General features: G+C 39.8%; 1 protein-coding gene across 2 annotated transcripts in view; it reads left to right on the top strand.

The window, feature by feature from the left end:
• dlc1 (DLC1 Rho GTPase activating protein) overlaps positions 1 to 19,022 on the top strand; it is a 60,274-nt gene that overhangs the window by 15,319 nt on the left and 25,933 nt on the right. The window contains exon 5 of one of the 2 annotated variants that reach the window (XM_049719533.2): positions 1,212 to 1,242. In XM_049719533.2, the coding sequence (XP_049575490.1) occupies positions 1,212 to 1,242 (31 nt within the window). Of the gene's footprint in view, positions 1 to 1,211; positions 1,243 to 6,092; positions 6,548 to 19,022 lie in introns of those variants that run through there. The other variant, XM_049719534.2, reaches the window with a different exon arrangement.

Raw genomic sequence — 19,022 nt, 5'->3', positions numbered from 1 at the left:
TTTACATCAACAATGCTGGTGATGATTCCGTTACGTATTTAATAACAAAGTAAAAAATAAAACTTGCCACTTCACTGACAGAACAGTTCCAGATCTTTTTTTTTGCACTGATGCTGAGGCTTCATCTATTTAGAAAAAAAAAAAAAATCTCTTTATCAGCTGGGGCTATGTTCACTCTTGTCTAGTGGAGTTAGATTACTTTCAGTCTTTATTCACATTCCAAATATAAACTGACACAAAGAACTTTCAAAGGATGTTTTTTCCTGAGAGTAGCCCTTGGTGAGCACGTGCAATGTTTTTTTCTTTTTATACCATCAGCAGCTACTGGCATGGCATGCAAAGCACAGCCGATTTTTTCGCAAGGCAGTGTGAAGAGGGATCATGTGGACATCAGCTGTTTCTATCAAAAGTCATCAGAACATTAGACAAAAAACATCCCAGTTTAGGTATGTCATTTTTGTGTTAGCACAACCCTAATTAGCAACGGGAGCTCATTCTATTGATACAAATACCAGGAGGACACATTCATTTTGTACGGGGGTAAATTAGAAAACAGGGACGACTGCCACAGAGAATGTACCTTGTCTTCCTTCCCTTGTCTGAGCTCTTCCAGCGGAGTGTGGATTAAAACAGGTCAGGGTGTGGGGGTCAGCCAAGGAACCCAGGGTCAAAAGTCAGAGGCAAGAAAGACCTCTGCATTCCAATCGACTGCTGCCCACCATGCACACACTTGCACACGTCTCACACGCACGCAACCCCCCCCCCCCCCCCCCCCCCCCACACACACACACATAAACACAAAAGCCAACCACAATACACATAGAGTACCTGCATAATAGTTTTCCTTGTGCCAACATTATGTTGATGCAGATTTTGTTTGTGGCCAAGCCCAAGCTTGAACCATTACATTCCCAGAATGAAGATGTTATTGCACAAACCTCTCAAGGGCACGTATGTCATCCTTAAGTCAACAATGGATCAAAGCACATCTTGCTGTACTTGGGAAATACTAATGATGCAATATTTATAAAGGAGGGTTTGTAATCTTTGCCATAACAGACACAGCTGGACATTTCTTTATTGTCCAGTCTGAAGGTGTGTCACAATTTAAAACTATTTAGCTCAAAGAGTTTGAAGTTACACAAAGTTTTTGTTTATCAATGTTAATGGGATTTGGTTGCAGTCCGTAATTTCTTTCTTCTTGTTTTCAGAGTTCTGCAGTTCCAGAGAGGACAAAAGCAGGTCAGTGATTTTAGTGTGTTGATACACAGCTTGCATTTGTATAGCCACATACCTTTGGTGTGGTTTCTCATCTGTTAGAACACGTTAGTGTTGCCTTTATTGTTGACAAAACGCAATTGTCTGCATTTGTCCTGATGTGCCTCAGTCTGTACTCATGTGAGGAGCATTTGTAGTACAGTTGCTGATATCATTGTCCGGTAATCGTCGTGGCGCAAGAGAGGGAAGGAGGGAGTGAAGGAGAACAGGATCTGGTCTGATGACTCGCTTGATGTCCGTCTTGATAAGAACCCAGACTCATCTAGCGGACCATCTAGCCTGACGCCTTTCCAAGATAAGAGCCAGACTGGTTGTCGAGCCTGATGCCCAAAACATTTGACCTGCATCTGTTTACCCATTCCAGTCAAATCTCACTCAACTATTTGTGCGTTGGTGTCAGCAATAGAAAAGGTTCATGACAATTCTGCCTGCTGGTCCAGGGAAGTGTCTAACTGTGTGTGGTCCATCACAAATAATACCTGGACCCACATCAGAACATTACAAAGGAGAATTAAATCCATATACAAGTGAATATATTGCATGCCGTCATGCATTAAGACGGATGAAACTTTTAGTCTTCCTTCTGAATGTTGGTTGAATTACAATTACACAACATTTAGGCGATGTCCTACTTAATGCAGCTACAAATCATCAGCTAAAGGAATTTTTCTATAATCTGTTCCGTAGTTATCAGCCCATATGACTTCTTGCAGCTGAATAGCCTTCAGTGTCTTCGCATTATGTCAAAACCTCATGATTCTTTACATCATCTACTTTATGAATCCAATTTAAGAACATTCCCTCTCTGGCTCCACTCTGTCAGCAAAACCAGTCATACATGGATGGACGGCAAGCGGCTGGTGGTGGTCAGCGTTCATTAAATATCCCCGCGTGTCCTCAGTCCTTTGGTAAACATAGCAGGCGAGGTGGTGTGACCTGGGGACGAGGCTTTCATAATGCTCCCTGCTGTTGCAAAGCCTGCTGGGAGTCCTCAGTCACTATTGCTCTGTCTCGCCATATAATTACTGCCACTTGCTGTGAAAGCCTTTCATAGAAAATGTGCAAAAGCTGTCAGTTCATACCCTTCTATCACCCTTTCTAGACAAAATTCACAACCTTTTTTTAGATAACTGAAGTTTGCAGACTTGATGCCAGCTTCCAAAAGTTTTTTCTATCATTTTACTTCATTTAAATCAGTCTGCAAGCAAGTTATGTAAGCACCGTGCTGCTTCCGTGTGCTGCATGGGGGAGTATAGAAGGGGGTGGGTTATGTTGGAAGTCAGTGGAGTTTTTGAGGGCCTTGATTAAGCACAAAGCCTAGTGTTCATTGTGGTACTTCAAAGAGCCCTCTGTATCACCATTAAAGTCCCTGGGAATGACACGTTTGTGACAGTATTACGTCTCACGCAATGCCCTAAAGGCTCCCGTTGCTTTGCCATGAGAGAATTGTCCATTCATGGTTCATTTATATCTCTATGACAACTGAAGCACTTTAATGATCAACGAGAAGCTCCAAAAGCTGTTCTGCTCTGACACTTCATGTCCTCTTTGCTGTTGTGGGTGAAACCAAGCGTGCAGTCAGCGTCACGTCTGTCCTGCCTCCTTTAGGGGGAAAACCTGTCTCGCCATTCACCTACACCAGTCATACTACATTGCATTTTTTTTTATTTGTGGCCTTTATCCAGTTGTGGAAATCTCTAATTAACAAGAAAATATTTTAAAGTGGTTTCTTTATGTGGCAGATTTTTACCGATAGCTTTTCACATATTCTATTTTATGATGAATAAGGCTTTACTGTCGTAAACATCAGTCAATCAAAATCAGCTTCATCTTTCCAAGTCATACAAATGTTTTACACAAGGAATGATGGCTATATAAGAATGTATTTTTAATGTCATAATTCTGTCAGCACCTTGAAGCACATTATTTCATAACTGAATGTGGGTTCTTGCCTTTAATTGCCTCTGAGCTTGTCAGCACCCATTTGAAAGATTCTTGGGATGTCTTCATATTCATCTTGGCTGTAACTGAGGTTTATATCACCACCCTGCTGTCCTGATTTAAATATGAGTCAGTGGAAATGTATAAACAGAACACAATGACGGGCAAGTAAGCAGGTGTGGTCTGACCCTTCACCTTTCACTTTGGACACTCGGTTGACATGACTACCTCGTTTTTAGATGGAAGAAAGGAGTGCTGAAGGAAAAGGGAAAGCGAAAGCATCCTCAATTGTTTTATGCCACGAAGAACTGCTATTTTGAGCTGGCTCTCACTTTTTGTTTTGGTTTCTTTCATGTCATTAGTCTCACTACAACCACTGGAAATGATTTTATTTTTATAATAATTTGATCATAATGCAGAAAAGAACCATCTATTATTTTGTACTTTGTATCTCAGTTATAGAAGTGAAATAAAATAAGAAGCAGAATTTTCAATTATTTTGGCTTGTTATGAGTTGGCTGAGATGAGTCGTCAGAAATATTCTAAATTCTATAAGGAATGCCGCAAAAAAAATATTTCCTGTATCTAATGTCAAGTCTGGAATTAGTGCCGATGGCTTGTCTGGCTCTGTCCTTATCCTCGATTTACTTCCCCTTCAAGTGTGAATTATGACACAATAACGTGCCCTATCTTGCTTGTTTCATCCAGGCACAAACAAAATTCATCTATTTATTAAATTAGGATGGCTATATGGATACATATTCCATATTTCCATTGAGCATATATACAAGGATGTAAACGTGTCACCGTCAATTAGAATTGACAATCTGAATCAATTACATAATCTGAGTTGTTCAAATTTAAACAATGTCCAACCCCATTTAGGATACAGAAATGTGATAATTCTGTTTATCAACATGAGTCACTGATCTTGTGACCGCAGCCCCATCACCATCCTTTGGAATCCACCAAAAATGGATGGCTGAATCCAAATACCCTTTGAGGACCTTGGAGGGTTGAAAGATGAAATAAAACACCCCTAGTCTGAAGCCAAATCCAAATTAGCTCGTGACTGATGTTTGTTTTTCTCTTACTGTTCCTGCTTTTTTAGACTGTCCTATCCTACTTTTTGCCGCATATCCAGAAATAGCACAAGAGTCACTGTCTTTGTGCAAGGTCACATTCCTTGCTTTCCGCATCAGTCTAACAGCCCTCCGCCAAAACACTAGCCCCTCCCCTCTCGCTCGCCTCCGCTTCCTGTGTGGAGACTGGTACTGTATGCATTCTATTATGTTTCACACTTCGCATTTCAACCCGTGGTAAATACATTCGCAGATGCAGGCTTTGGTGGAGTTTAGACCCCAAGGAACGCTTTGTTCCTCCTCTTCTTTCCCATGTATTACATCTGAGCCCCTTTTACGTTTTTTTGACAGATGTCTGTGCTTCACTGGCACTCTGGGAAGGAAACCAAGCCACATGAGGGGGAAGTAACAACAGGAAGCCCTCTTGCTTGACTGCCAGAGTTTTAACAAAACCATCTCTAAAAGAGTTTTTCCAATCTGGAATGTCATTGATCATATGGTTTATCAAGATTTTTGCTGAACTGGACAAAAACATATTTTAAACATAACCAGGCTACTGGAGAAATTTATTCTGAAAACTGATAGGGCTGTGTTTGATTTTGAACTCTTTGTTTTTAATCAAATTTTACCATTGAAAATAAGTGCTAGTGAAAGTAAAAAATATGGGAATCCATCCTTATCAGTCTCTGCAAACCACAAGGGGCCATAAAGTCAACTGGCCGTGATGAGTATAATGCTATCAGCAGACTGTGCTGGGGACATTACCTTCTCTAGTCAGAGCAATCAGCATGAGTGCTTCATTTTCTTGCTTGAATGTGTTTGTCCTCAACGGCATTCTCCACTAAGCACTAACACATAACTGCATTCTCTCCTAAGCACTGTGAACAGTGCATATGACTCACAGTTGGACATGCACACTAAACCCATACATCCAGCCTATGGGTAATTTATTAGGCAACAAACCAATAATGATTATTTCTAAAATAGCATTCTTGCAGCACATTGATTTGTACTGAGTTATCATCAGTTAATTGAAACCTTTTGAGCTGATCATTTTCAAATAACCAGTAGAATCTATTAAGCAAATTGAAATTTCAGATTACTGTTCTTGATATTAACGAGCATGTTATGTACGGAGCACTGCACGGTTTTGTAAAAATGCTTTCACTACCCTGTTATCATTTAGCTGTTCAATAGCTTTAACTTGAAGCACACATTTTTAATCATGTCTAGATCTTTTGTGTTATCGTTATTACTGTATTTAACTAGCAGTGCTGTTCGAGTAAGACGGATGTGAAAAGTGATTACCTTGAATGTTATAATACAACCAGAGGTTCTATGGTGATACACCAATTTTGATGACTACCAGTGATTTCTTAACTGCCATTAGCGGATATCAAATTCTCATAGTACTACCTACAGTCTTATCCCCGGTGCCCCACAACTCCATAGGTAGAATGCCGTTTAGTTAAATCTTCCATTCAAAATCAGTCACTTTCCAAACATGAGCTCTCCCTTTCTTTTAAGAATTTATGCGGCATATGAGTTAACCTGTCTCTTGCCACAGTGTCCCCTAATGGACAATTTGCTGTACTGTGCAGGTATATGCCTAAAGCTGTTTATTCTGGTACGTAAATGGATACAATGACGATGGGAAATGTTAGTTGTACCTTTAAAGCACTCAGATATGCGCTGTGACCACTGAAGCTTGAGTCAGAAAGCACTTACTCACACTTACAGTATATTCACACGCACGCACACACGCGCACACACACACACACACACATCCACTAGAGAGAATAGAATATGAGAGTATTGCGGCACTGGCTGGATGTGTCCCAGCCGTTACCGCATTGAAGCTTGCTGCAGTAGATGGGAGTGTACAGTCCAGACTGGAAGTGAGCAGAGTGAGAGCCAGGAGGAGGCAGAAATCTATGCAAAAAAAACAAAAAACAGGCTGAGTTCAGGTAGACGATTTATACTATATTTTAAATATTCATCCAAACAGAAGAAGGTGCGAAGCAGTATAGATGCAAGATTTAGGAAGGTGCGTAAACAGACCTGATCATCAGCGGACATAGGTGAGGAAAAAGAGATTAGAGGCTGATCAGCTGGAGGTGTCTGCAGCATGTCTCGCTCCATCAGACTACTCCTTCTGCAGAAGTCCTTCAGTGGCCAAAACACACCCTCTAGCTCCAGAACCTTAGATATGATCAACAGAAATGTTTGGGAAAGCCGGTTGACAGGTAAGTGGGCTGACCACAATGTTATCTTAGAGATAATATTCCCTATGCTAGTATTTGTACAGTATGTTTGTATCTATCAGGTTGTTGTGATGTCTTGGTTGTTGACAATATAGTGGTTCACTTGGCTGTTTTTCCTGCAACCGTAGTGGGATCATTTCCCACATGTGTGACTGTCAGTGATTGTCTGTGGTCTATGATTGGATGCTGACTAATCAAGTGATGATCCATATCTGTTTACGTGGCTGGGTATTAGACGCACTGATATAATTTGTCATCTTAAAATGAAGCAGTGTGATTTAATTTGTAGTACTTTGGCCAGTAGTGTTTTTTTTGTGTAGATGGAAAGGCGCATCTTCTCTGGAAATGACAATTACGTTCCATTTACAATACATTTCTATGAAACACATCATGACTCATGCTTATCTCAGAGACATATACAAATTTAGCATCCGACTGTACTCATATGGGTCAATTCGACATTCTTCTGCATGTTGAACCATGCACAGGAGATAATGTTCTATCTCATAGGAGATCGAATGTAAGTTGCAATCATAATAACTTACCTGAAAGATCAATAAATGTCTAGACGGAAATGTTGGAGGCTGCTATATAAATTTGTTCATATATACAGTAGTCTGTCATTAGCTTCGTGTAATGCTTAAAAGTTATTTTGTGCAGCTTTATCTGTGCCACTAGAAGAGCGCGTGTGTGGTTCCTCATCCTTTCAAACTAATGAGCCAGTAGTGCATAGTAAGGATGCGGCCCATTAGTCTGCTTTTAACTCCCTGTAAAGCAGTTTGCCTCTTAGTCTTATGTTTGGTACTCTAACTTAGTATACTGTAAATGCATCAGCAGACTTGATGGCTCAACAGTCTCATTCATGCTGGGCCACACATACTTGACCATCCATACCTTTCTTAGGCACGCTTAACACACGCAGTCCGGATTGTTTGACCTTTGTGAATAATCCATACTCATTCATTTATATATAAATCCATCCATTTTCTGAACCACTAATTCTTCACTAGGGTCTCGGGTGTGCTGGAGCCTATTTCTGCAATCTTTGGGCAGAAGGCGGGGTACACCCTGAACTTTTCGGCAGCCAATCGTAGTTTGTTTATATATATGATGCATGAATGACTTTGGTTGGCAATAATTCACCTTGTATTATAAAAATTATATTATTGATGGAAAAAAAATAACTGTTTCTTTCACGTGCAAAAGATATTATCTACAAGTTTCGGCCACTTCAAAATTCCTAATAGATGGATGTGATTATCTTCAAGAAGTAATAGTGTAATGTGATGTTTGGTTGCATCGTCTGAGAGGCCTCAACACCCTCAGAATCGATATAGGTGAAATAATTTGTTTTTCCTGGCTCACCGTTTGACCTCTCTATTGAAGTAAACTACACGAGGTCATAAATATCCATTTGAAAACTTTTTTTCCAGGATTTCACATTCTATAGGCATCTCTCACAGTCTGTAGCCCGAAGGAAGCCCATCAACCTGCAGTCACTGTTAAATGACCGCAAAAAACAATTCACTGATTGATTCTGACAATGCTAAAGAGCTGCTGTCCTGTTACCTGTCATGGTTAAACCTGCACTTTTTTCCTGTTTAGTCATCAAGCTGTATGCATACTATATGTGTAAAACCTGACGTCCTTTCACTTGATGTATGCGTGTTTCCGGGTCATAAAGTGCAGGAACACTTTGTTTTGTCCCAAGAGGGACGTGCTTAATCAGCGCATTTGTGACCACTATGGCTTGACACGCTTTAAGGCTAAAAGTAATTTTATTGCTCAAGGCACTGAGGGGAAATTGCATTGTGTTGCACAGCATACTAATACTATTGTAAATGTAGTTTCTGCAGTTATGATATGTTTAAAACTAATAATGAGATTTAGCACAGAAGCTGTCAGCTATCAAAAATTTACTTAATATTGGTAATGTTCCGTTTTAAATGATACTGTCAAAGAGCTTTTCATTCAACAATATATTATTGTAGTAGTTTGCAATGGTGAGTTGTGCTACAGCAAACCATTTAGCCTCTCAAGTGTATAGAAATAAACTATTCACAATATTAGAATATGATCCTGAAGCACCACTGGGTGCAGTTAAATAACAGTGTCAATCCCAATGTAACTGTAGCTTGGATGATTGATTGACCGATCGATTGATTGAATGTCAGTTTGGTCATTTAGATAAAGAACATCTTTAATGTTTATACACCATAGCATGTGATGCAGGCATGTGATCCTTAATGACGGATTTAGATAACTTGTATACTTGCGGCATGGCCCAAGTGCATCCAGAGTCACATGTCTTGACATCCAATAGTTGTTGAAACTTCTTTTGATGCCCATGTGATCAACTCACATATTTCAGCATGTTTACAGCTCCAGGGGAAAAAACATGTATCAAAGAACACTGAGGTTATTCATTGACAAAAACCCAGCTGCCTCACAAGTCTTTGTGCGCTCTGTCCACTGGATATTTCCAGCACTGCTTCATCACATCGTCCCCTAATTAAATAATTCCCTTTGTTGCTTTCCAGACAGATTAGTGATAAGCTACGGGTCAAACTTGTTTTTCTGTTTTTTGTTACTTTAACATCATCTCAATTAGGCAATAAGTAGTGTATCCCAGTTCTTGGCAAACAAGGGATGTGAAAGCTGATATCTTTAACAAATATTACAAAAAGTAACATTTTGGAATAGTACCAAATCTTCTATAAGTTCTGAAATCAACTGTTTAGTGTTTTAATATTGTGAAATGATTATCCTACACCCAGGTCTGCATGTTCGGTCCTTCCTGTTCGAAATGGTAATTGCAGCTTCTAGAGAGGTCAAAGGGTATCTGCTAGCTGACTGATAGTAACTAAAAAGCAAATGGTGATCTGTCATCATCCCTGCCTGGAGAAAATATCCTCTAGTCCAGTAGTCCTGTGACCTTTTGTGCACCTGACAAACACTACAACAGCGTGGTTTTCTAGTTAAAGAGTTTGAGTACTAGTCTGGCAGCCCAGACCTGTTTCCTTTTCAAAATGAGACCCCGGACTGTTGAGCCACAGAATGTGATGTGAATTTAACACACAAAGCAAAAATCACAAGACACATTTGTGTCATGCCTGCTAACAAGGTCACCAGGCTAGCAGCTCTGTTACACAACATAACACATAATCAATCTTGTATCTTGGCCCTGTGACCCTGGTTGAGTTCACCCTCGCTTTCAAATATGAGGTGATACTGCAGCAATATTTTTGAAAATTCAAATGTAAACCAAAAGTTAACATTCGGGTAAAATGTATTGGCTCATTAAATCACACAGGACATCCTCTAATAATCAGAGGCCACTTTTCTTTGAATGTTCAGGCAGTGTCTGCGTCACTAAGGCCTTTTTCTATCCACATTGCTAAATCCAGAGAGCTTACCCACTTGTGGACATTTGTGTGGCCCAGTGATGTTAACCAACATGCCAAGTAAATGCATCTTCTGTTCAAAACAAGCCCTCATGTGTTCCAAAGGGCTAAAACAAAAATAATTGCAGGTCGACTGCCACTGGTTGAGAAATGTCAACGAAAGTCAAATAAGTCAGCTTTCATTATGGGTTTGGTTGTGACTCTGTACTCTGTGTAAGGAGGCCATGTGTGCTCCTTACTACCAATTTCACCCATCCCTGTATTGAGTGCATACCAAATTGCGTTAAATAAGCATTACCAAACATAAGACAAATTGTGTGAGTGTATGCTACTCAATAGCCCTTTTCACGCTGCTTATTTTCCACCTTGAACATCACCGACACCATTTTTTGCCAGCTTGTGTGGTAGTATTAGGGACATAACAGAAGCTGTGTTAGTATGTGGAGTAGCAGGATATAATCTGACAAGTCATCATGGAAAATGTCATGCTGGACCGACATCCCATAGACTTTATGTACCATAATTTCTGGACTATAAGTCGCACCTGAGTATAAGCCGCATCAGCAAAAATTCGGGAAAAATTCTGTTTTATTCATACAAGTACGTCACATTTGACTATAAGACGCAGATGTTTAATTTCCATATGTAAGACATTATGCGCAAATTATACAATATCATCGAAATCATGAAAAATCCATAGATAAGGCGCACTGGACTATAAACCGCAGAGTTCAAATCTTGTGCAATGAGTAGATTATAGTCCGGAAAATAGGCTACCTTTTTATAATATTTATTCAAAAGAAGGGTGCTTTACTTTATGAAAAACACCAGAAGAAACACAGCAGAAGATGATACACCGCATATTATTTGAGGTATCTTTGAGTGTTTTCAAATTCTTTTCCACTTGTGTGGCATTTGAAAAGATTTGAAAATTTAATGCTTGAGGCACATCTGCCAACCGACTCGTGTTCACATTCCTCATAAAATTTTGTGGTTAACTTTTTATGCCTGCATAACCATAAGAATGTTAGCATGGTAGTCAGGACTTAACCTACGGTTAAAAAGTTTTCTGATGGTGACAGATAACCACAGAATAATTCCTGTGAATCCTTTTTCTCGGAAGGCGTGTTAGGAAATAATTGTTCTAAAGGTTATCAGTTAATTTAGAAGCTACTCTGTCATAAGAAGTTTATTCAACGGACTTTTCAGAGTAATGTGTCTTGCTGCATGTGCACACCTCCTTGTGCATGAATTGTAATTGTGAAGTGGCAACCAGGCTTTTGTGTGTGACTCAAGAGCACGACAGTGGGGGTCCAATGACATGTTCCGGTCTACTCGGGCCTCGCATAACGTTAAATGACACAAATGTCCTGTGTCCATTGTGGGCCTACGGGGACTCAGCGGGATCATTTCACGCCTCAAGGATGTCCAAAGAGGAAGTCAGAAGGGGCGCACTGCCGTGACATCAGCAGAGGTCTCAGTGAATAAAAGCGCAGCAGGCATCCATGTAGCAAATTAGCCTCAACAAGATATTCTTACCCCAAGAGCTTTTCAGAGCTTTATCTGCTCCTGAAAAACAAACGTCAACAGCGTTCATCCTCTGGTTCTCCTTGACAATTCAAAATCTGAACTCAATTTTCCAGTGAGCATTTTTAAATTAGTGTTGTATTGAACACTTTTTTTTTTCTAGGCTCCTCCAACTAACATGATGGAAAATCTAGATGCTTTCACATTTAGGCCAGGCCCCTCAGTTTGCGTCTATAAAAAGAAACAGATTATTATTTTATTACGGATGGATAAAAGCTCCACTGTCTCCCCAGTGTAATGCCAGCATCCATCTAGTCATGGTGAAAAAGTAGGCCAGCTTCCTCTCATTTCTGTTTGTTCTTAGTAGACCTTTCTTGAAGCCGGCATGTGTCTCGTAAGCATATAGAGCCACACTTAAATGTGTTCGCTGGCTACTGTATGTCTTCACAAAGAAAAATATTCATCCCATGTTTTAGACAGTTTCGAATTTCCGCTCCAATGAACTGATGTCAGTTTGAGTCTCCCTTTCCTCGTAATGTCTGTTCATGTGATTTGAACTGATTGTTGTATGATGATATACGTGAAAGGTAGGCACTGAACGCGTCATTTATATGTGGGACGGTGAGCACTCTTAAAATATTTATGATTGAGTTAGAGTCCTTCAACACGGTTCCTGTTCAGTGATTTAAAGCCCCCTTGTTTCTGCCCCCATGCATTCACAAGGCCGCTTGTTTCGAACCCTCTGGAATGTTTTGCTAAACCCAGTGACTCGAGCAAGCTCACGCCAAACTTGTTTACTTTGCGTCCTTCGCCACCCCCCCCTCTCCTTCAAGTCTTTTCTCACTTTCTCTTTTTAGCAGGTATAGTGCTTTAAATACACCGTCATGAACAGACGTGTTTTATTGATTACCAGTTTCTGATTTATTCTGTCCAATGAGAGAGCCTTACCATTTGATCCTCTGAGTAGCTTGTAGCACAGATGCTTCAAGAAATGATGTCTACTTTCTTTTAAATGAAATCTAAATGATTGTTATGTGTGGTCTCACACTCCATACAGAATCACAATATTACATTGATACTTTATTATGCAGTTAAATACCCAAGGTTGAATACATTATTAACCACTGGGAAATGGGGTGGATGGGGAAAAAAAACAAATACTCGGACTATTTCCATTTCAATTCAATTTTTGGACTGTTCCACTGTACAAAAAGTTGATACTTTGCAGTCTCATAAATGAAAATTATTGGCAATAGTAATTACGTACTAAGAATTTCATATTGAAAAAATATATATATTTAAAATTTTGGTAGAGATTTACTGCTGAAATGAAATGAACAAATCCATTAAGCAAGATACTATTAGTGATATACCTTCCCCTCAATTTCTTCCTTTAAATTAAAAAATGAACAACAATTAAAAATAAATTGTATTTCTGTGGTGCCTTTTAAGTATGCAAAATTCTATTGAGCCACATCATTTATTTCTTTTTCTGTTAGTCCAAATAGTCACTCAAGTGAGACGTTAAGGACTTTTCAGCCATACCACAAGAATCCCACTTGATGCCTGCTCTTGACTTCCCATTGTCATGTTGGCTGCTCATGCCTTCACTCCAGCTGGAAGGCCATGTGATTGTTAGGCATAGAAAAACATCTCCACTCCCTCAAACACTCAGACATCCAGAGAGAAGCTGGAAAAACAAACCCGCTTAAGTAACCACTGACGATTCACTGCAATGGAGCGCAGATCCTTGCAGTGCTGATACTCATTGAAGCCTCGATTCAGCACAGCTTAGAGTCTAAAGTGGTGTGCGCAAATATTTGCACACATTGTGGAATTTGCGCCTGCCCGATGCTTGAGAACGTCTGATTTCACACCGCAGATTTTCTAGTGTGTCTAGCCAACACCTTTGCTCCTGTCAGCAGAAATGCTGCAAGTGCTATTGTGAAAAAGGCTGCTTCTTTGCTTCTGATATCAGTTGCAAAAATAAATGATCATCTTCCCAAAATCTATGGAAAAAGGTCGAACAAGATTTTTGATATATAGCAATTTGATGGCGTGAGAGCTCATCACCGGTCATTAAATTTGAAAGAGTCACATTCCGTTTGAATCTTTTCCAGATGGGTACTAACAACATCTTTTAGTACACCATTAAAGCAACTTCATCTCTGGTGACTTAACTGCCTTTCGGGGTGCCTGATCTCATGGTATGTTGCTTGTTTACTCTTCGGTAGGCCTTCATTTCCTGTGTCTGTTGCCTTTTCAGGGTCTCACGGGCCTTGTTTTTTGTTTTTTTTTTGTGCTTAGTTATGTCGTGTATTTTTTTTAGTAAATCCTTTTGCTCTTGTTGCTATTTCTGATTGGGAGCGTTAATGTAACTCTTAGGGTTGAGTCATTTGTACATTAAATAACATTTTTTTTTTAAAAAAACGCCTATCCATTCATGCAAATTAAACATTGACAAAAATGTTTGTGTCGAAATATATAGTGGTGCAAGAGCACAAGCACATATATAATTACATTTGTAATAAAATTGCGCTGATACGATTTATATAAAATGCATGCATTTATATTTTTACAAATGGCAAATTATTAAACAATATATAGTATGATATTTGAAATGCAACTGTCCCTTTTGATTCAAATGCCGGGAGCTCTTTGGAATTTTTTAGAATTATTTATGTTCTTTGTGCAACAACCCTCTTTGTTGCTTAAAATACGTATAATACATACTCACGTAAAATTATGTATAAACTATGATCATAATATATACAGTATACTGATCGTCTCTCATATGAGCATGCAAAGCTAGATGAGCACCTCTGTGTCTACTTTTTCGTACAAATAAAGTGGACCTGGAAAACGTGATTCCATCTATTCATGCACTTGACTTCCTGGCAGAATTTTCCATTTCTAGTACTTTATGTAAGGATATGGTGATGCAGTTTCTGTACATCAGTGATGGCCTTGAAACTTTTACCAATACATTTTGGGAAATTGTACTCTTCAAACTTTGTGGGAATAGTTTGCGTAAGGCACTTTTCTATTTCAGCATGACCACACAAAGCAACATCCATAAGGGCATGCTTGGATTTGGTGTTTCTGAGAAGCACATCATGGATGCGTTCAGGCTTGCAGGGCCATTTCTAAGAATTACAAAGGTTTTGCCAGGGGGAAATATCCATGTCGTACTGTATCCGTCCGTCTGTCTGTCTGTCTATATCAAATGCCATCATCTATCCGATGTGTAGTTAAAGTCAAGACTGACTGACAAAGCTGCCAGTTCATTCCAATGGAGTCATTTATCGTGCTTCAGCATAATCTAGACAGAGCAGCCACTTAATGTGTCTTTTCCGCCTTGCTTTTAAGATGTGTTGTCACCGACCTTTCACCTTTTGGTCACACAGGGAGTGTAACCCCTATTGTCCCCAGAATAGATGAACACAAGGCGACTGAGTGTCACCCTCCGTGTCCAGGCCGACCTCTCCCTTTTACCTCCTTATTGCTGGTCGAGCATAATACGAGCAGTGGAGCGCTTAGCATTAGCACGTTGGTGAAGTGACACTTTGACAGCCCAATGCCTTTGTGCGTGTGTGTGTGTGTGAGGTCAGGGTCGGTTAACACAAAGTGTGGCTAGCTTTTCCTGAAAAAACACCTTCAAATGTCACACTCATTGCTCTCCAAACACGATCTGAATCGTAACCAAGCAGCAGCCCCTTTATTGGAAGCACTTATGGAAATATTTTTTGCATGATGCCCAAGGTGACGTTGGATACCCATTATAGAATTTTATCTGGGTTTTTTTTCCCCTTTTGTTTGAGTATTTGTGTGTGTGTTATCCGGTTTCTTAAATAACTTTCATTTGAAACTTAATGAGTACTAAACTGCTTGGGCTTTTCTTCTCTTTGACAGACTATGTTGGATTAGTATAGGTGTCATGTGAACCGCTCAAGCGGCCTCTTCTAAAATGCATACAATGAAACGTGAGCTAGAGAGGCTAGTTATGTCTGATGCATCATGAGCATGCACAGTGTATGCCCAACTATAGGTGGTGCTGAGAAAAACTACTGGACTGTTTCCCAGTATTATCCTTCACCCATTGCTGGTAAAAAAAAAAAAAAATTAAAGAAAAGTGTGACATGTTATTATTAATAACTGTGACGCCATGACGTTGACCTACATTTACACTGAAATATTATGCTGAAACATCAAGCCAGTATTTTTCATGTATGGCCTTCCCTGTTTTATGTTTCCTGTCCACTCTAATTTCTTCATTCATGAGAGAAAGGGAGTCAGTGGATAAACAGAGAAAAGGTCAACAACGAAAACCAGAGAAAAAATCTGCTGGGCATATGGTGGATCAGTCACTACTGCCACTATCCAGCTGGACGGGATTAGTTTTCCTACATGCACAGAAGTTGAGCGATCTTCCCCACGGGACTGATGAGGAGCAGGACGATGAGGGCGGCTTCTGTTCATCTGTGAAAAAACTCACCTCAGCACTGTCCATTAGCTCTTCATGTGAATAAACCAACAAATAGCAGAAGCTGAAGTATGGATGAAGGTCTCCTATCCATAAAATGTATCAGTGTCAGATAGCAGACTGTTAATCATACTGGCAGGAAAAGCTCAAACTAAATTTGATTAAATGTCTCACTGCTGTGACTTCATTACAGTATCTTTTAATGTGCCAGAATCTAGAGGAAAAATAATGCATTCAGGTAGAAATTGCTCGCTAAACGATTTCTTGTAAATCATTTTACTGTGCAATTCATCGTGAGGTTCTTTCCACACCGTACTAGGAGATAGCTGAATACCTGCTTTATTTCTGGTGTTTATTTGTATTATACAGAATTCCTTAGATTCCTGTCCACACCATTTGAGTCAGCCATTCATGAAGGCAAACATTTGAAATATCCAAGTCGAGCTGTAATCATCAAGAGCCGTCTCTGTTGGTCAATGTTTATTGAAATCCACCTGAAAAGTACGACAAGCATGCAAATGCGGTGTGCCCTTGTATTTGTCAGTATGCTCGAAACAAGGGGAAAGAAATGTCTGGAACGGTTTCATTCCCACATATGCTAGGCATCTATCCTATTAGTGTCATGCCCATCTCTGGTATAGTAGGTCAAGGTTGTCGCCTGGGTAATGAGTTAATGTCAGGACAATGTCTGCCTTCCTGCTGGGATTTGTCAGATGAGCTAAAGGGCAGATAAATGCTTGCACACTGAGCACAATTCAGGTAAAATCACTTTACCATGAATGATTAATAATGTGTAATTATTTTATTATTATAATTATTGTTATTTTGGTCAGTTTTTAAAAAAGATCATAAAATCAAATTTGAAAACGCGTGCTTAGGTTGTTAAAACGCGATTGTCATAAAATTCTGTTCTCCATTCCATTCAGGGGTTTAATTGCACCCTCAGGAGACACATTGGATTGATAGTTGTTCGCAGCTGCAGAACAGAAGCATTTTTTTTTTTATTTGTCATGTTGAAATTTCGTGTGTGCATGCGTGCGTGCGTGTATGTTTGTTTAACCGTATTAAAGATGTCAACATCGGCCAAAAATGTTGTCTCCTGCTAAGTTACTTTTCCCCACCCCTCTCTGCATCATCTTGAGAAGTTTAGCACCTCACTTGGTTACCTCTAGGACCGCTCAGAATCTCCCATAACGCTGCTGTTTGCTGCCAATCTAGCCATCTTTCAGCTGGTGACCAACTCTCTAGCTATTATGCCCATTGATCTACTTTCTTTCAGTCTTTCATTTATTGGTCGATTCTGTTTACTTCAACGATCAAACTACCAGGTTTTTTCTCTCCACCAGGCTGTGTCTCTGTACAACTTGGTACTTAATGGGCCGGGCCAGTGGTTGAAGACTGCCGATATAGAGAATGGTTGGATGAATGGAAAGATTCTAAGCGTATTTATTTCAGTCCTGGACGTATGGATTGGCCATAGGGCATCCCTCCTCTTTTCTAGCTTTCTTTGATCTGCAGAAGCGTTCTATCATCTTATCTTCAGAAGAGTGACAACAAGGGAGCCGTTAGAAGCTGAAAGTCAGCCAAAATCTCTCCAAAAATTCAAAGCATTGCTGTCGGGGCTGGCGGTCGCACTTTTGCATTGAAGGCTCTGGATCAGTGAGAGGCTCCTGGCTGAACCTGGTTTGTGTTTCTCCTGACAGTCTCGATGTCTGCGTGCTTTGTCACATGCCCCATGAGAGGTCGGAGTGGGTCGCAGGTCAGGGCAGGCGAGACTAAAGCATCAACTTCCTGTGTTACCCGTACGTGATACTGCACACAGAAAGAATGAACTTACGTATTTGCAATTGACTTCATTTGTGTAGGAAGCGATCACACAAGTTATAAGCTGAAATGAATATGAGGAAAGATATTTCTAGTTTTTTTTTTCTCTTTCACAAGGAAAATTGTGCATGGGAATATATGATTGCCGTTTGATTTGAAGTTAGCAGGGCACACAAAAATTACAAAACAAAAACATTGAATTCTTGGGCATATCAGGATAAAGGTGAATGCCTTTCAGACAAATAAACACAAATAGAGCAAACATTTTTCAGGTATGTTTGAGGAATTAATTTTCCCTTTTTTCTGTATGTCTCACAATGGAAGAATTCCCCCAGCCTTAGAACAAATAGCGGTATAGTCTGTTAAATGTGTAAAGTCTATTACCACACTACTTAAAACCGCTATAGTTTAGTCAAAACAACGTTTTATTTCTTCCATGTATCACCCAACATGTTCATCCAAGCTTCTATTCACGCATGAATTGAACCACCTACATAAAGTCATCTTTTGCCAACTTTGTCAGCTCCACCCGCACCCAGGGCAACTCAACATGACATCACCTCACTAAAATCTTCACCGCAGTTTTACTACACTAAGGCGTTAACAATTGTGTGATGACCAATTCGTTTGTTGTGTTGATTATGAGGATGATTCATTTTGGTTTCCTGTGTGAAGTTTTCACATTCTTTCTGTGTCTATATGGGTTTTCTCCGAATACCCATTCAAGTGAGTGTGTGGCTCTGTTTGTGTACCCCTTGGCTCTTGCCTGAAGTCACCTGGGATCGGCTCCAGCTCAGCAAAGACCCTAGTGACGACGAGCACTTCACAAAATGGATGAATGGAAATGTATGCTCATTTTTGAAATATTGGTTGGGTGTGTTCGGGTTGGAAAACCTGACTCGATGCCTTCTAACTTGTTCCAAAAAGAACAGGGATTTTTAAAATTTCCAGCCAGAGCGTCATTCCTATAATATTTAGCTGGTTTCCACAACACTTTGAACATGTAGTCAGCCACACAACCTCCTTCTGTGTTCCATCTATCACACTTTGTTGTGGCTTGTTTCATCCACTTCCTGTCTATAAAAAAAACACGGTGCTATTAAACACTTGAGTTAATGTCCATAATTATCCAACATTTACAATAGTTTTGTAAGCAATAAAGATTGGCATACACTTCCTTCTTTCCTTTATTTTTACAGCCCAGATATACCTGCTCAAA

Source organism: Syngnathus scovelli, chromosome 5 (assembly GCF_024217435.2).
Source record: "Syngnathus scovelli strain Florida chromosome 5, RoL_Ssco_1.2, whole genome shotgun sequence".
In the NCBI taxonomy this organism is placed as follows: Eukaryota; Metazoa; Chordata; class Actinopteri; order Syngnathiformes; family Syngnathidae; genus Syngnathus; species Syngnathus scovelli.
This window is presented reverse-complemented; position numbering and strand designations above follow the sequence as displayed.